Source organism: Pelmatolapia mariae, linkage group LG23 (assembly GCF_036321145.2).
Source record: "Pelmatolapia mariae isolate MD_Pm_ZW linkage group LG23, Pm_UMD_F_2, whole genome shotgun sequence".
NCBI lineage: Eukaryota > Metazoa > Chordata > Actinopteri > Cichliformes > Cichlidae > Pelmatolapia > Pelmatolapia mariae.
This window is the reverse complement of record NC_086246.1, coordinates 27,397,233-27,416,025: the sequence shown is the minus strand read 5'-3', so window position 1 is coordinate 27,416,025 and position 18,793 is coordinate 27,397,233. Positions and strand designations below refer to the sequence as shown.

At 41.9% G+C, this 18,793-nt stretch overlaps 1 protein-coding gene across 1 annotated transcript in view; it reads left to right on the top strand.

Annotated features, from left to right (window-relative positions):
- The window catches only part of LOC134621347 (nck-associated protein 5-like), a 182,878-nt gene that overhangs the window by 11,204 nt on the left and 152,881 nt on the right, over positions 1-18,793 (top strand). The window contains exon 2 of the mRNA XM_063467798.1: positions 4,351-4,453. Within this exon, the coding sequence (XP_063323868.1) occupies positions 4,351-4,453 (103 nt within the window). The remainder of the gene's footprint in view (positions 1-4,350; positions 4,454-18,793) is intronic.

Here is an 18,793-nt window from a genome sequence, read left to right as displayed (position 1 = left end):
ATCATCTGTTTTCTCTTCGGTAACCTTCGGTCACGCTCTCGGTTGATTTTTCTCTTGTCGGCACACTCATTTCCTCCATTACCCGGGCGGCACGGCGGGTGGCTGCTTCCTAAACAAATACACGTGCGGCTTGGCACTTGTGCTGTACGTAACAAGTCACGTGACGTGACGCTGCGGCTGTGATTGGTTCGGCTCTGCACTACTTAATTTGGATTGGCTGTTCTTTTTTTTTTTAAGAGAGCAAGAGAGATGAGGTCTATCGCAATAGTTTAATTTTTCTATCGAGAAAAAGTTATTTCGCAATACATATCGTTATCGTTCTATCGCCCAGCTCTACTATCAGCTATTTGATTAAAAACCAAGGACACTGCATGCTCACAGAATTGGAAAGCAGCTTGTTTTTTTTTTTTTTTTTTTTTTTTTTTTTGCAACTGTCCTTTTTAAGTGCACAAGTTGTGTTTCCAGATTGTAGATTGGGTCTTTTAACGTGGATTACTAACTTATCCTGATTTGATTGGAGGTTTTTAGCAGCCTGAAGGTTTATTTCTTTTAGTGCTTCAGAGTTCTTATTGTTCCTAGATTGTATGAACTAAAGGAGTTAGTGTCCCTGCTATAGACAGTATAAAAGATTTTTGGTCTCTGCAATTTCAAGCTTCATTGTCTAACATTAGTCAGATAACCCACTGAAAATGCCCAAAAGGCATTAAAACTGTGGGGAAGTCCACTTGAGTGGGACCTAGCAGAATCCTAGCTCCCTGTATCAGGACACCTGCTAAAGTAGCCACGCCCCCTCTTAAGAAAATTCCCCCCACCCAGAGTTGTTATGAAAGGGAAACGTATTCATAGAGCCCAAAATTTTGTTGTGCCACGCTGTAAACATGCAGTTTAAGGAAATAATGCATGCACATTTTTACATGGGAGTCTATTGGGGTGGACCCACAGGTGGCAATTACAATAACTGCAGTCAGCTGAGACTGAAGAAGTCACTTGGATGAGTGACGAAACGTTTCTCCCACAAAACGCTATGTCCAGATGAACAGATTCAACTTTTGGAGATACAAAAACTGCAGTTTTTACTAAATTACACATCAACTCGATTTATAGGGAAAGTTCCTGTTCCTTTCACAATAAAAGTCCTGGACATATACACTGTGTATAGAGAAGAGAGGGTTATTGCAATAGTAGAAATCAACTTTAATGAGTAAAAGATCTCTTTTTAAAAACCAACAAAAATATATAGTGTTTTTTTATTTATTTATTTTTTTTTGCCTGTCCCATTTGGTTCTTTAGCCGTCAGAATTGTTGTCTGAAGACCAACAAGGATACCCAATGGATTTACTTTGCCAAATGGATCATCACGGTCTTGCTGTATTGGTCCATTTGATCGACCTTTGTTGTTATTATTTATTTTATTTTATTTTCAGTTGTTACAGACGGGACAGACATGACTGGGGGATAGGGAAGGGAGAAAGAAAGATGAAGGAAAAGAAAAACAGAAGGGAAGAGGGACAGTGAGAAAGGGCACTTAAAAAGAGAAAGAAAGAAAAAATCTCCTGGATCACCTGTTGAGAGAAAAAGAAGAGAAAACAAGCAAAAAAAGAAAACAAAGCAACATACTAAACACAACACCATCGCATTAATCTAGCTAAGTGTAAACAGCAGTAAATACTAAATATTGAATGTTGTTGTGCAGCACGCAGGACCGACAGCGCACAATGTGCTTTGAAATAGCAGCCAAGAAAGGTGTAGTTTACGTCTATGAACAGTGAACACCCGTGTGCACACCTGTGTGGATCAGCGCGCTTGTATTCAGAAGGTTTCCCCATGTAATGGTCTGCTAGAGGGTGTAGAGGGCCATAGCCCCGTCCCCCAGGGCATGAAGCAGGCATGGAGGAGATCCACGCTCCAGACATCCAGAGGCCCCAGAGTGCGAGAGCCCAAGGAGGACCACCGGAGGGGCATCCGTGCCACCCTCCTGGGAAGAGCTGAGGAGAGCCCCAGACGAGGGGTCACCCAGTAGCCACAGAGCAGAAGCCAGAGGGGGCTGCACTGGCGTGCCCGCCGGCTCTGCCGGCAGCCAGCTGTGCCAGAGTGAACCGAGTCACAGGCCCAGAGGCCCGAGGGCCCCCCGCGCCCCGGAAGAGGCCTGACCGAGCAACAGGCGCCAGGCCCCGCCAAGTAGCCACCGGGAGTGAGCTGGTACATACCTGAGCGCCCAGCTCTGGACACCAAGAACCACCAACGCACCGACCCCTGAGGGCATCAGTCACCAGCAGGGAGTGTGGTGAGGGGAGATAGGCCTCCATACTTTGGAGAGCCTGGGAGTTCCCAGAGAGGTGGAGTCTAAGACCCGACCTGACATATAGACACAGACAAACAGGCACACACAGACACAAACATGCATTCCCACCCTCATGCACACATATACAAATACTCAGCACTCACCCAATGTAAGGATAGACATAAATGGACATGTACGCACAATCACACTCCCCAAACATACTCTATACCCCGGGTCCAGGTACCCTCGCCCCCAGAGGGGGAAACGGCACCTACACCCAGGAGATGTTACCCTGGGAAGCAGACTGCCCCAGGCTCCGCAGCAGCAGGGAGGCCCCGCATCCCAGATCCCAATCGGACGGCCAACACCTCCTCCCAGCCCCCCTGCCCCGATAGCCAGCAGAGAACGGGTGTGTGTGAAGAAAGCAGCTTGTTTAACACAGGGTGGCCATATTACAAGGCCTCAGTCATTTGGCGACCTCTGTTTGCGATGGAAAAATGTGAATTTCCTAACCAATTGGTGAGTGGTTGCTGTAGGTTGCTGGCATGAAACTGGTCACAAAGAGGTATACGGGGCTTCCCCCAAAACCCCCTGTAGCTGATTTGGTCAGTAATTGTAAACCTTATTAAATGCAAAATTATCTTAAACTATATCAGAGTAGCAGTCACTGTGGGCATAGAAAAGATGGGCATAGAAAAGATGAATGCAACCTGAAAGCAGGTTGCAACTTTAAATTACAATTTTCCTAATGGGCAGCAGGGGGCAACTCCTGGCTGGAAAAAGAAGTCATGTTGCATAAAAGTCTATGAGAAAACAACCCTACTTCTCACGTTATTTATGGCCTCAGTAAAGACTTTCCTTATTAGCTAATAGGTTCTAGTGATAAAGCCTAATCTTTAATAATAGAATTAATACAGTTAATTAGTAGGTTCCTGCAATTGCCTCTAGATTGTATGTAAGAAACTAGCTTGTCTGCAAATACACTTATCATAGTTTTGCCAATGCTTGGCAAGTAAATGGTGAGGATTTAAAGACAAGTTGGTGTCTTTCATGCAAACTATGGGTAACCTTGAAAATCAGTTAGCAATTAAAGCAATCACAAGGTTTTTGCTGCAACACCCTCTTTGGGACCGATTTCAGCTAGCAACAGCTACCTCCAGTAACTAGTCACCAACCGGTTGAAGAACACACATTTTTCTTAAGTGATTATATTTTGCTGTGGGGTTGCCAACTGGTATTTAGGCCTGTGAGACAGATGGCTAAGAGTGTTTTTTTTGTAATAAATGAGACTGTAGATCTAGATCTAAACGAGATTTAGATCTATCACTGCAGACTAATAACTAATAAGGAAAGTGCGTCATAGCTACATTTAATGCTAATCTTTTTTTTCTTTTTTTTTACACGAAGTGCAATCCAAATAATTACCTGTATTCTTTAGTTTAATTTCAACCTTTGCCTTAACTACATAACATTAGAGCAAGTTGAGTTGCACTGACAGTGTCTCTGACCCCGAGGCATCCAACAGCTGACCTTTGACCACATGCTCACCAATGAGGAAGTGGTATGCTTACTCTGTACACCACCGCAGTGAGTGTAAAACCGTAGTTCTTTGTAAAGGAGTAGTATGCGTGAAGTGAAGTGTTTATCTTCTGCTGTGGCCTCAGTCAGGCCAGGTCAGACTGGTTCCCAGCGCTGTTTGGAGAGGCCTAGAAAAACAAAGAGCTGTAGATTGGGGTTTGGGGTTGGGTTAGAGGGTGGGATGCCTGGGTGACGCCGAGAGCAAGCGGTAAGACACGGCTAACAGGAACACTGTGATACCAGTGTCCTGTCAGCCCTGAGTCTTTTGGCTGAAGGTACGGCAACAGAGACCGAATGAAGCGTTACACAAATAAGGGGGAAGGGATAGTGTGTGACTGGACTGTGCAGCTCTTAACTTGGACTTTGATCTCACTGTAAAAGGTGAAAGCCCTTGTAACAGCGGAAATGCAACCCACCTGATATGAGGTTTTCCTTGTTGACTTTTTCACTGTCCTTTTGTCCTCCACTCCGCCCCTTTCCCCTCCCTGAAGGACTGGCCAGGTGTATGGATCACCGCAGGGCAGCGGAAGCATGAACAGACAGCTGGAGAGGAGAGAACAGTTAAAGAGATTGTCTCTTGACAGCAACATACTGGTAAGTCATTCCTAAACACTGTCAGTGTGTTATTTTGTTAGACTATTAACTCGGTCAGGAAGTGGACAGTTTTTATTGGCTAATGCCTAAGATTATAGTGGAAATTCACATGAAATAAATATTTTTTGCTGATATCTCAATTTTCAAAACAGTGGCTGCTTTTCCCTTTAATCTCACTGTTAAACCTTTGTGAGTGTGTAATTCACAGGATTTTGTTTTGTGGGTATTGCTTTTGGGACCATGCTACCATTGCTTGTGGTTTGTTTGGACTGCATTTCCCACGAAGCAGTTGGCGGTGCTCATGGTAAATAGCTGCTCTGTTTTTGTTTATTCAATCTGGTGGGAATGAAAAATGTTTCATTTCCTGTCTTCAAATCTTTCCCATTCATGACCCTCTTTTATTCACTGTTGAGCACAAAAATGTGATGTTAAGCCTTTTACAGACTGAGATTAATTATTTTGCAAGAATGTCAAAGCTACACTGAGATTTAAGCATTTTTTTCCCAAGTGCATAAACACACCCACGTGTCAAACAGAAGTGAGAAAGGACAGTCTGCCACAACTGTTTGTGAAACACTCTTTGCCCACCGGTAACTGACAGGCTTATCTTTATGCCGGGCCGCTCTTGCAAATCACAGGAGTGGAAACTTGTTTTGTCTCAGGGTTAACTGAAGGTGAATCTGCTCGAAAGAGCCTCTTTGGAATGTCAAGTGCAGCCTTTAACTGGCTGCTGTGTTGTGTCTGCTTGGGAGAAGAGAAGCTCCCCCCCCCCTTCCCTTCGGTGCATACAGTACGGTCACTGCGCAGGAAATAATAAATCAAAGAGTCTTAAAATAGCATGAAGATATAGGAAGTGATGAAGTCATCAAGAACACGTTTGTTGCAAATGAAATGGCAAATGTTTAAAGCTGCAGTTTGTCCATGTGACTAACCAATTAAACAAAAAACACACCCCGAAACGCTGTAAAGCCGTTAAATAACGTATGCATGCTTATGCTGCAGGTCAGGGGTTTAATTTGTAGTTTGTTGCCTGCGTTACAGACCATCAGTCTCTAAAGAAGTCGAAACATGTTTACACACTCTATTGACTTGACCTGACTTTATAGCTTTCTGCTGACCTTTCTTTACCAACTCCTGACCTGCAAGAGAGCCTCAGTCCTTAGAGTCCGTACAGGAGAAACCGAGTGCAGACCCAATGAACATGCTATCGATTTCTGTAGTTTTACAGTCTTTTCTTTGGACGACAAGAAATGGTGAAAGTGTAAACAGACATAAGTAGAATTTAAGTAAATATAAATACACCCTGGAAGAAAAAAAAAGTTTATTTATTTGTATACGTCTGTTTGTCCCCAAACTGTTCTCACCTGTTAAGGAGTTGAGGTGTGAAATACATCCTAGACCCCTGAAGGTTCTTATCTATATCGCATATTGTGATGTGTGCCACCTGCCACTCTTAAATGACAAATTTTGGTGTTTAGGCACCTATAAAACCTTATAAAAGTGTTGTATCACTTCATGATAGTAATATCTAATTTATATCTAATTTATATATGCAAAACTTGACTTATGCATGACATTTTGTAACATTGTCATGTTACCTAGCAACCACCTGCCAATGGGCTAAAATGACCCTTTATTAGTGTTTGTGCAACTATAAAACCTTATAAAAGTGTTGTGTTTAACTTCACGATAATAAAATCTAATTCATATGCTCAAAACTTGGCTTATGTATGATATATTTTAACGTCAACATGTTGCCTAGCAACCACCTAGCAACGGACTAAAATGACCCTTTTAGTGTTTATGCACTTATGCTCACTGCTCACTAAATATAGAAGAATGGAAATTAATACTTAAAACAATAATAAAAAAGAAAAGAAAAATATTTAGAAATGTAAAAAATAGAGGAGAATTAAAAAAAAATTGAATGGAATAAGTGATAAATAAAATACTGATAGAAATAATTAGAGAAATGTACATAGATTGATAAATAAATGAATAAAATTGAGAATTAAACAAACGAAATATTGTAAGACTATAGAAATAAATGGGAAATGCATAAGTAACTAAAAATAAATAAATAAATGAATAAAGAACTTTGAAAGAAACAATATAACCTCGAATAAATGTAGAAATATAGAAAAAAACCTTAATAAAAGTTACAGAAATGAAATTATGAGATGAATAATTCCTTTTTTCAAAAAATTATATTTATGCCAAACTAAACTAAATGGCCCTCCATACTTTTTATCTATCCATGAATACATCTAACACGACGTTACATAACAGCCGGTGTTTTGCCCCCAGCAGCACCATTACAGTCACTTCACATCCAGATGTCCACAGTCACTGTCCTCACTGGATCGTTGTTGCTAATCAAGGAAATGCAGGAAAATCTGTGACTGAAAGAATGTGATATACAACAATGTGAATTAGACAATTAAGAAAAAGTAGCTCCTCAGAAAACGGTCTTGATTTTCTCTGACATTAACCTTTGAGCCTGTCAGTAATTTACTTCTTAAACTGAGAGTTGAGGATGTCGAAGATTCACTGTGGTGACACACTTAAATCCTCTTAGGAAGGCGAGACACTTCCTGGTTTATCATTTATTCACCGCGGTTTAGCTTTGTGAATATGTAACTTCCTTTGACACAGCACACGATGACTGGATGATGTCTGTTTTTCGCTGAACGTGTGATCCTTAGAGAACTTCCAGACGTGCCGATATGGGCTGATGTGAGACACACTGTGGCTTTAATTGCTTAAATTGGACACACAGCGGCCTGATTTACTGTGAGCCTGAATCTGGGTCATGTTTGTGATATGGCTTTATGATTCAACATGCTCACATTTGTCCACTCAACTATCCATGCATGCATTTTTTTTCTTTTTTCTCTCCCTTTTCCCACTTTCTCCTTTCTTTTATCAAATATATCCGCTTCTTTCTGCCTTTGGTATGTTGTTAATTTCACTCTCACTTTGTGTCTTTGTTTTCTCCTATTGGTTTCCTTCTTTCCAACTCAACTCTTTCCTTCTCTCTCTAATGATTTATTCCTACTCAGGGCAGCAGGAGCAGAAGGAGCACTGGGTTGCTTTAATAGTGGGACATGTAGACGCCTGGAGCATTTTTGGTAAAGGTCCAGTGTAGATCTGGTGGCAGTTTGCAGCAGATTTGATTCCATGCCATGAAAAGTGGAGCAAATCTTGAAGTTGAAGAAGAGGGTTACTATGTCGCTCGATACTCAAATATGCACATATTGCACGTTGCTATTGACTGTGCCGTCATGTCTTTAGTTAAATGAGGCTTTGTTCGCCCGAAAGTCAGTCAGTTCGAGGCCGACTTGCGTCTTTATCCTTCCAGTGCTTGATGCGGGACATGCTGTCCATGGCCCTTGTGGCCCAGCTGGCCCTGGCACAGATAAACCCACTAAGTCCTGTAAACACTCCTTTTCCTGGGAGGATATGAGGCTCCGATACATTTATTTTTTCAGGCATCTGAGAAAACACAAGAGGCGGTTTCTGACATTCCGTCAGACGACAGGCATGAGCGTTCATGCCCTCGTTTTCCTTCTGTGTCACCTGAAAAATCAGGCTCTGCTGGTTGTGTGACTGCAGATTAATCCCAGAGAGATGACCAGTCGTTGTCCCCTTTATGTAAGATTACACCCATGTTTCATGCAGAAAGTAGCTTGAGTTTCATGGCCTGCTGTGATGATGAAATGTATTTTCCACTTGAGGGACGCCCCCGAAGGCTTTTTCAGTTCACACTAGCAACACAAAAATGAAGACAAAATGCCATATGTCAGCTGAGGAACAGGTAAAATATTTATGTCTGCTCCTCTTGGATGGATTACATGGCCTAGCTTCTGTCAATGTGGGTAATTTGGCAAACACAGGGCTTGAATGTCAGTTACATATGCGCCGTGTTTCCTCATCGTACTCATGTTCCTGAGTTTGTTTGCTGAAAGCTGTTCAGAGCTCGAGCTTTTCCGTCTTTCTGATTATGTTTGTGTTTGATGTATTGTAAATGCATGTGCAGGGAGTGGAGTCTTAGTCACTGTTATCAGCATTTTATTCATGTAACAGTCTGGGTTGGACTATATAATCTGCATCAGGTTATGTAGCTCAGTGATGGCCCAGAGTTGCAGCAGCAGCACTCGCGAGTAACTGGGGCAACATTTGAATTACATAACAGCTGTGTTGCTGGGTTGATTCTGTGCTTCTATTTATTTTTATCATTTGATGCCCGCCTGCGGATGAGACTCTCTTCGTCATGCTGGGACGTGCACGGTGAGCCCGACGGCCGTGGACGGTCCGTGAGCTGCTTCTGCTATCTGCAGCCAGCCAGCTTTAAGTAGGTCATCACAGAAGCTCAGTCAGGGGTCTATCCAACACAGTGGAGTCTAACACACTGGTTTGGTTCATTATCATGTCTGAGGATTGAGGTGCTGAAAATAAGATTGTGTTTGATGATGTTTCAGGACTCATACCTGTGCATCCTTTGGGGTGCAAGGTTTCATTTTAGGGTGCTGAACAGCAACCAGATGTGATCATCATTAGTGGAAAGGTGAACTGAGGAATTAGTGTTAAGTCACTGTAAACACACTCACAAAAGCTCGAGCAAAGACAGCTAACTGCACATCAGTTATGTTATTTGTCAGATAACTGCATTAAAATTACTCTAAAAGAAACCAACATGACAAACAAGGTTGAAAAGTCCTGTTCAGTTAATTAAATTAGCTGAGGGGATGTGTAGCAGACAGCTAGCAGCTTACACATCCATCACTCAAAATGCCCATACCTCCATTAATGTATAACCATAATAACACTTAAACGGTTGAGTCATAAGCAAACTCACATCTTGTGCAGCTGCATGAATGTACAAATGACCTATGGAGAACAAAACTGTTTTTGTACCAGGCTGTAAACATAATTATTTCTGCTGTAAAGCTGAGCATTTTAATGTGGTAATCTGTGAGGATTGACTCGCTTTTGAAACGAAGCTCAAGTGCCCCCCCCCCTTTTGTTTTTTTTTGCATCTTTTGGCACATATGCATTGGTTTTATTTTTCCATTCTTCACCCAGGAGTTGCTGTTTGTTGTACACCATTAATGTTGCATTTTATCTTCATTAAAAACACACAAATGAAAAATTTTTACAGTTCAGGTGAGTTTAGGATATATTTAGTAAGTGTGCAGCACAGATATGTGCCTTCAACTAAAGTCTGTGAATCTGGCTTTAAAAAGGATTCATTCAAAAGGAAGCTCTAAATGTGCTGGAGGTTATCAACCGATGCAAATCTATTCTTGATCTGGTTCCAGTCGTTCTTTGGTGAAAGCGCCCCACCTGAATTGCTGTCATCACAGTGGTGATTGTTGCTGCTCAGCAGTGTACACAAACTTCATCTAAAGTGGGAATGTAGAGAAAATACTTGGCAGATTGCTTGGAGCTTTGCCCGCTCTCACACCTATGTGCACCTGGTCTCACTGTTGAATAATTTTTTTTGCAAACAACACAGACCTTGTATATTCAGCCTGAGATGAAAGGCCAAATTGAATCAACAGCACATGTATGTAATCACTACCTCTAACTGGTTAACCTCTTGACATTCATGGGAAACCATCTGGTTTGGACTTGAGGGAGTAGGGGATTGCATATAAAAGATGGATATAGAAATGGAGAATTGAAGTGCTTTAAACCTGTAGTATTTCTAATTTTCAGCAGGGGAAGAATGATGATATAGGAATCTAAGAGAAAATCACTACTTTTCACTTCCTGTCCATATGTTCCTTGTGAGTTTGTGGTCTCAATTGCTCATTTCAAGTCCTATTTCATAAAACATATTGTTAGATACAGTCAGTGAAGTCAGGGCTCTTTAACGTGCATAATAATGAGCTGCTAACTGAGTCTAACAGCAGCTAACAGAGGCTAGCAGCCGCTAACAGAGGCTAACACAGACAAAAGCAGCAGCACATACCAACAGAAAAGTTAATTATATCTTCAGCAACTCACCTTCGTTTCACTGTCAACGGTGAAAAGTGAGCTTCACTGATTCATCTACTCATACCAGACTCCTTTCACAAGTTTTACAGCCTCCTCCAAAGTAAATAGATGTGAACACCCGGCTGAGGTAAAGAGCGAATTGACACCTTAAACTCACTACAGATGAATAGTGGTTGTATGGTAGGATTCTGCACTTGAATTGGGTTGGGTAAGAAAGTTGACTGCAATCTCCAAGTCACATCTACTGGTGAGATTTTACACAGTGTACCTTTAATTTTGTAAGTCATGGTCCTATTTAGCGTGAAATAGAAGATAAATCTGGTTATGCTTTTGTTTGTGCAATATCCCCAGGTTCTCCGTCAGGTACATCCTGAGCTCGTCACATCAACATGATAGTGAGGGCCAAATGCTCAGCTTTTGCAAGACATGCGTTGACAAGTAGCATCTAGTTTCTGAAAATGTGCTTATTTTTCATTTATTATAATTTATTTACAACCCAACCCTATCCATAGGAGGTTGCTACCAAACTGGTGCTTATTAGAGAAGAGATTCACAGGAACATCACAATGGACCTGACCCCTGACATACTCAACACTGCCAAAAATGCACTTCAGTATCATTGTCTTCTTTGCTTTGTTTTAGTGCATGTCTGCAGAAATTGCTTAAAGCCTTTCTCTTCCTCACTTGTACCCAAACAAAAGACCCTCATGTGCTTCTGTCTAAAATGTAGTGTCTAATGCATTTCCTAAAACAGTGAAGTAATAGCCAAGGATGCCTAAACTGGTGAGAGCATGTCCCTGTTTTCTCTTCCACACCCTTTTCCCTGCCAGCATTTATGATGTGCGCAGCAGTGCAATCATGCTCGGAGATAATTGATAACAAAAGGCCAAATTGAAAACACTCCGCAGGGGAGGGTTAATAATCAAGTGCTCCACATTACTGATTAAACGCTTGCTGCATAGTTGTGAGTTGTATTGAGTAAACAGCATGTGGTAGTGCTTTCCTGTTTATCTCCAAAGTATTTGGGTTTTAGCTAAATCCCCCTGGCTTTTGTCAAGCCGCCTCCTCGTATAAAGTGTTTTACGTGCTGATTTGCTGCCATGTTGTTGTATCGGCCTGTTTCATTGGCTCGTTCCCCAATGGCGAAAATAAGACAATAAAACTGTCCCAAAACAAACCCCAAAACAGACAAATTAGTTTGGTTTATGCTAAATTTAAGTGCAAATGAATTAGATGGCATGCCAGCGTGGAGTCCGCTAGGCAAGACTGGATTTCCTCTCCTTCTTCCCCCTCATCCTATTACAGCTGGTTGTTACAATGCAGAATGGAGACATAAAACTAAGCAGGGGAGCAGGCTTTTTAGCTGGATGGGAAGAAATGCTCAGTCTAATCTGATTGGCTCCCACATCGTCAGGCAGACAAATGGAGAGGTTTGATATTATTACTGAGCAGCTCAAACTAATTGAGTGTAATTATACAGTAGAAATCCACCGACAATGCCGTCCCCAGCGTGGGCCTCGTTCTCACGCCATGTGTATTACAGGGTGCCAGGCTCATGGGACGAGTGCTCACTTAGTGCTCACTTAGTCTGTCAGCTTGATTCTTGAGTAACTGGTGTAAAGTGTGGTTCTGAAGCCCAGGCTGATTGGACATTTTGGGTGGGAGCCAGTTACATAAAAAAGATTTCTTCTCGGACTGGAAAGCTCCTTTCTCTCAGAGTCTCACACACTTTATCTTGAGTGCTTAAATGAAGTTTCTCGGCAGGGGTGTACCAGCCTCCAGCCGGGTCTCTGACAGCTTCCTCAGCTGCCAGGTGACATACCGTGCATACCTGGGCTCACCGCGTGGGTAGCCACGGGGCCGCAGGGTGTGGGAACCCAGCAAACTCCGAGACACTCGTCAAGTTTGAGAGACTGAAGTAGCGGCGTTTTTCTGCTCTTGTCTCATGGGAACGTCTCTGCTCTCATGTGCCTGATGATGAGCGATTACAACCTTGCCATTTCCCTAGACTCCAGTCTGAAATCCAGAGGTTTCCCCCATATTCCACCACACGCTGTGGATAAGACTAAACAGCCTCCATCTGCCTGTAAAATTGGTTTAATAATTATTATCGTCTGGTTTTCCAACCTCCAAGTTACAAGAATATTAATGTTAATAGATAGCTTATGTTTTTATTAAAGCAATTATTTAATATTTTGTGGATAGTTATTATAACATCAGGGTCTCTTTTTTCATCATATACAAAAAAAAAAACATATACCATTTCAAATCTGACAGATAATTCACAAAGATACATTATACATTTTGATAATCCAAAAAAGAATGTCCAAGTGTGGTTGTAGATAAATAAGTATAACATTTACTTATTACTTACGCTCTTAAAAGTGAGTCTGGTATCCTCATCTGGTGTCCTAAATCAACAGTTTCAGTTTTATGACTGCAAATGGTTTGAATATGGATAGTAGGCTGGATACTCTTGGGTAACCTAGTGCAAGGCATACACTTAGGGGCCTGCACTTAGGACTAGACGAACAGTGATGTAGCCGGGCTGTTAAATGACTTTGTGGCACTGGCAGATTAAAAAAAAAGAAACATGGTTGGAGACTGCGGCCCAGCCAAAATTATTGTGATCGTGTGCATTGAACTCGAAATCTTGTTCATATTTGAAATGGCTGCTTCCAAGCAACCCTGATGAATGAACATGGTGATAAAACAGAACGAGACAGTCTTTCTGCTGTCGGTTTGTGATTTAATGGGGTCAAGTCGGAAATTACTTGACAATCTGTTTGTAATAATATGGCAAAGGTTGCAAATCTGTTGCTGTCTACAGACAGAGAAATTCGTATTAAGCAGAAACTTACATTAACTACTTACAATCACAGTCCAGCCAAAACCTCATAGATTTGAAACAGAAATGCAGAAATTCCTCAATAAATAGTAATCTAGTTGCAATTTTATACATGGGCTCAGCAATCTTGCTTTTATTTTGGAAAATAATCAGAATACAACTACTTGGCAACAAGCTTAACCAACTCTAGTCCTCGAGAGCTACTGTCCTGCAGCTTTTAGATGCATCCTTGTTCTGACACACCTGAATCAAATGAATGGCTTTTTATCAGGCCTTTGCCAAACTTGATGCCGTGCTGAAGAGGTCATTCAAGCATTTGATTCAGCTGTGTTTGAGCACGTCACACGTGCTCCTGCTACTCCCCCTCTTTTAGTGGAACTAGATTCAGTGATTCAAATCGTTGGTACTCTCTGGTCTTCATGTGGTTTCACAAGTCTCAACAGACAACATAAATGCCCCCAAATAAAGTGGAGCAATAAGCACAGCATGTTGGCTGTCCTGAGTTGCCCAGAGTGTGTACAAAGTGTAATTTATTTTCTCAGCGTTTCTCAAATGTTCTTAAATACAGCTTCATCTTTGAACTAAAAATCAGCTTGAAACCATGGCATTCACTTGAACCCCCGAAACAACCTCCAAAGAAAGGAAGTCAAGCGCTCATCTGCCCCGGTGGCCTAATGGATAAGGCACTGGCCTCCTAAGCCAGGGATTGTGGGTTCGAGTCCCATCTGGGGTGCTGTCCAGCAGAGTGGCGCAGCGGAAGCGTGCTGGGCCCATAACCCAGAGGTCGATGGATCAAAACCATTCTCTGCTATGTGTTTTGGATCGCTGGATTCTCTGAACTGTGTCCAAAAACAGACGACAGTCAGGACCTGTTCCCCAAAAACACAGACAATAAATCCTGCAGTACAGGCGCCGAGTGAGTCAGTCGGGTACTATAACTGCCCCCGATCACTGAGGGCGACTCCGTATCTGAACGTAGTCTAGCACAGGGGTCTCCAACTCCAGTCCTGGAGAGCTACTCTTCTTTAGCTTTTAGATGCATCCTTGTTCTGACACACCTGAATCAAATGAGTGGCTTTTTACCAGGCCTTTGCCAAACTTGATGCCATGCTGAAGAGGTAATCCAATCATTTGATTCAGCTGTGTTGGAGTAGGGATGCATCTAAAAGCTGCAGGACACTAACTCTCGAGGACTGGAGTTGGACACCCCTGACTAAGATTGATCTCAACGTGTTGTCAATTCATAAATTAGATGGCAATTAGAGAGGTTGCTTCCCACCAGGTGACCTGTCCATTCACTCCTTGCAATTGGTCGCCAAATGCAATAAAATTCAAAGTCACCGGCAACAGTCATTTTTTCAAAGTCACAAGGGGGTTCCTGTACTAATTTTACTCTAATAGACTGAGTCTATTGAGTGAGTGGGCCCTGAAATAAATATATCCGACCTTTGAGGCAAAAAGCTGGTTTATATGATGCTGGAAAATTGACTGTATTGTTCTGCTGCTTCTATAGATAAACAGTATGAAATTGTATCATCCGCATATACTAGATATTAGCCTTTTGTGTAACAGAAATAATATTGGTCATGTTTAAAGGAACACCTGTGAATCACCTGCACTAGTTACTTGACTCAAAATCTCTAGACTGTGTTTGATCTACTTTTTAAAAAAAGCATTTAATGGATGGTTGATCTATACCAGGTGCAGAACAATACAGATGATTATCCAGCATCATGTATTATAGTTTATCAAATAATGTCAGAAAATGAGTTTATTGCTCTTAGCAGAGGTTCAAGTACAGTTTAGAGATTTATTTCAGGTGAGCAACAAAAGATAACCTCGTTTTGCTTTGGGTGATAATGAACCAGGCTTTCTAAATGACCTGCTTATTCTCAGCTTGGCATGAAAACCTCTCAAGTGCCCCCTTACTGAAATCTCTGAGCCGTGTCACAAGTTGCGTGCAGTTTGCCTGCTGAACATAGGTCCACATTGTAAACAGCGCTATCTTCAAGGTTTATAGCTCATCGCACAATCAAAGGCGTTTTAATAATCAGTCGGAAAATAAAAGAGGAAGCTTTTGGGTTCATTCCAGTTTGACTAAAGAGCGTTTTTACTTTGTAGTGACAGTGAGTTTTCTGCTCTGTGTGCATCCCCTCTTGCCTAGGGCCCACTGCCAGCACTTGTAATTGGATGTCCATTATCCATCGTCCAATGAGACCATCCTTTGTGTCCTTTGAGTTGAGGGGCCAATTATGAGCTCTCCTCTTCCAATCATGAGTGAGATCAAAGTTGATAGCGAGGCCGCGTGCTGTCAGAGTCACATGCGTTGTTCCCCAAACATTAGCGCTTTGCACCAATCTCTATTCAGCCTGTGGTTTCCCCTCATTGGAGCCCAGTGCCAGGAAAACAGAGGTCTTTTGAGAGGCCTGAAGTCTGCACAGACAAAGAAAGGACAGTCTCCTCTCTATCAGCCAGTGTTATCTGCCCACACAATCAAACACGTTAAACCACTCGTTGTGTCCACAAATTTACTCTGGACTCAAGTGGAAGTTTATCAAGATAAGCAAGTCACACATTTTAGGAGTAAATTATTAGTTATTCAAGGAGATTGATGGTAAAAACATTATTTGTTTCAGTCTCACTGCACATAAGGCTTTGATTGTGCCACTGTTATGCCTTATACCACGCTTAAATGTGTGACCAGATCAGATGTTCACAGCTTTCCTGAAGGAGTTATGCTTTTCCTGGCCATGCAACATTTAGTCTTTTTTTAAATCATATCTATATTTTTTTAAGTCTCACAAACTGTCCTTGTATAACCAAAGCTTGAAACTTGAATCATATATCCCCATTTATTCGTGAAACAAGAATCCATTAAAATAACATATGTATTCACAATATATAAACTCAACGACCTCGTTGTTAGGTATACCTGTTAATGCAGAAATCGAATCAATGGCAGCAACTCCATTCATTTAGGCATGTAGGCATGGTCAAGATGGCTTAGAGATTTTCAAACCAATCATCAGAATGAGTGAGCCAGTGGAGAAGAAAGGTGATTTAAGTCACTTTAAACGTGGGATTGTTGTTGGTGCTAGATGGGCTATTCTGTGTACTTCAGAAACTGCAGGGATTTTCCCACACACCAATTTCTAGGGTTTACAGAGATTGGTCCAAAAAAGGGAGAAAATATCCAGTTAGTTTTCTGGGAGAAAATCTGTCTCACCTGGTCTTGATTTCTGTAGCAACATTCGGATAGTAGTATCAGACTGGTGTGGGGGATATTTTCTTGGTACACTTTGGGCCCCTTAGTACCAACTGAGCATTGTTTAAACACCACAGGCTACCTCAGTATTGTTGTCCACTGTGCAGCCACTTTGTACTCATCTTCTGACAGCATCTTCCAACAGCAACTTGAGTCATGAACATGACAATGAGTCCACTCAAATGGCCTCCACAGTCACCAGATTTCAGTCCAATAGATTCTCATCATGGATGTGCAGCTGACAAATCTGCAGCAACTATGTGATGCTGTCATGTCAACATGGACTAAAATCTCAGAGGAATGTTTCCAGCACCTTGTCAAATCTTTGCCATTAAGAATTAAAGCAGTTCTGAAGACAAAACGGGAATCCAACAAGGTACTAGAAATGATGATGAGCTGTTTTCTTCCAACAATAACTTCTAAGGCCAGCTATCTAAAAGTTCTATCCTAGCAGAAGATGAATTTGATCCCACTGTGCCACTCTGCTGGAAATCTCCCCAGAGGGGACCCTAACTCACAATCCATGGCTTAGGAGACCAGTGCCTTATCCATTAGGCCAATTCTGTTTGTGGAAGGGGAGATTCTGGTCATGGATGTGCAAATTTGTAGCAGTTGATGTGCTGTCATGCCAACATGGACCAAAGTCTGTTTCTAGCACCTTTTTGAATCTATTCCATGAAGAATTAAGACAGTCCAGTGAAATTTTATACAAAGGTGGTGTAGATTTTAAGCTAATTTACTTTTTTCTATTGTAATAGGGAGTCAGTAATAAAAGTAGATGACTTGAAAGGCAGCATTTGTGTTGACATTTTCATCTCAATGGGTTTTATCCAGTTTAGTCAAGGATTGAAAAAAACAAAAAACAGTTAACAGATCCTTGCCATCTAATAAGCAGAGCCATTATTTCCATTGCTTATTCAAGGAGGGAAACTTGCATCACTAAGCAACCAGGAACTAGTAACTTAAAGTGTAGTCCATATAAATTTGGCCTTTTAAAAAAATTATAATTTTACTGTGGAGAAATGTTATTAAATGCAGTCAACTTGCGGCAGCTTTGATTTCAGCGTGCCTCACCATATTCATCCTCTATGAATGTCTGACTTTTACAAGCCCACAAAATGAAAACGGATTTATATTTCAAAAAACTGAAGTCATGTTTGAAATCATCAAAGGAAAGCTGGCTCTTGTTGGGTCCAGTCATTTTAAATTTTGAATAACAAGAACTGTTACGGACCTATAAGCCTTTTCTCTGATATGTTTTTCTGTATATAGCTTAAACAGTGTCTACTCCATGGCTCCCAACATCCATACTCTTTTCTCAGAAGCAGACAAACTTGAAACATGAGCCAGGCAGAAGGGCTTAACCCACGGTGTTAACCCCGTCCACCTGGCATGGAAGATCCATCTCCAGGGATGTTTGTTTATCGTATGCAGATGAGGCACCATATTTGGATCAAACTGATGCTGCAGGTTTGGGTTTGAAACTGACAGAGGGCGGCTAACAGGATTGGACGTGCAGATTAAGAGCCCAGTGAGAGGAGGCTGAGGAGGGACTGCATCTGTCAGCAGAGAGGAAACCCACCTCCAAACCTTGCAGTTGGGGTGGGGGTCGGGGGGACAGGCTCCTTCTATAGCCTCCTGGCAGACTGGGTGTGGGTGTGGGAGGCAGAAGGTGGTGCGGCAGCACGTCCTGGCTATTCTTCTGCACAGAGGCCACCCTGTGATCACATCCTCCTCATCGGGCGCTGAGCCAAACCCTCAGCTGGGCTCTGAGAGGGCTCTTTCATGCACGGTTTCCTAAGACCGGGGCTTTAAATGTGGGGAGCTGGCTTGTTGTTGGGTTTACTGATCAATGTAGACACATGTCCATAAATTCTTTAGATGTTTTCTAAAGGTGTGGGCACATAATTTCTTTTTTTGTTTAGTTTTGGATGTTACAGCTGATCAGAAGAGCTTGGATCGAAGAGAGAGATGAAGTTCACTAGTTAGTTGCCTCTTGAAAAATCAAATATTTTCTTTTTTTTGGTTTGTTTTAGGACCATAGGGTCACAGTGTAGTCTGTTCAGAGACAGAGGTCCCATTTTAGCCATAGATTTATCTGATAGGAGATCATGGTTTGCATCCTGTTAGTGTTTTTTCACTTGTTTTTTGGCATTTTCTGACTCATGTTGTTTTAACTTGTAGATTTCTGCTTCAGTTTTCACTTTGCTGGTTGGATTAAGAG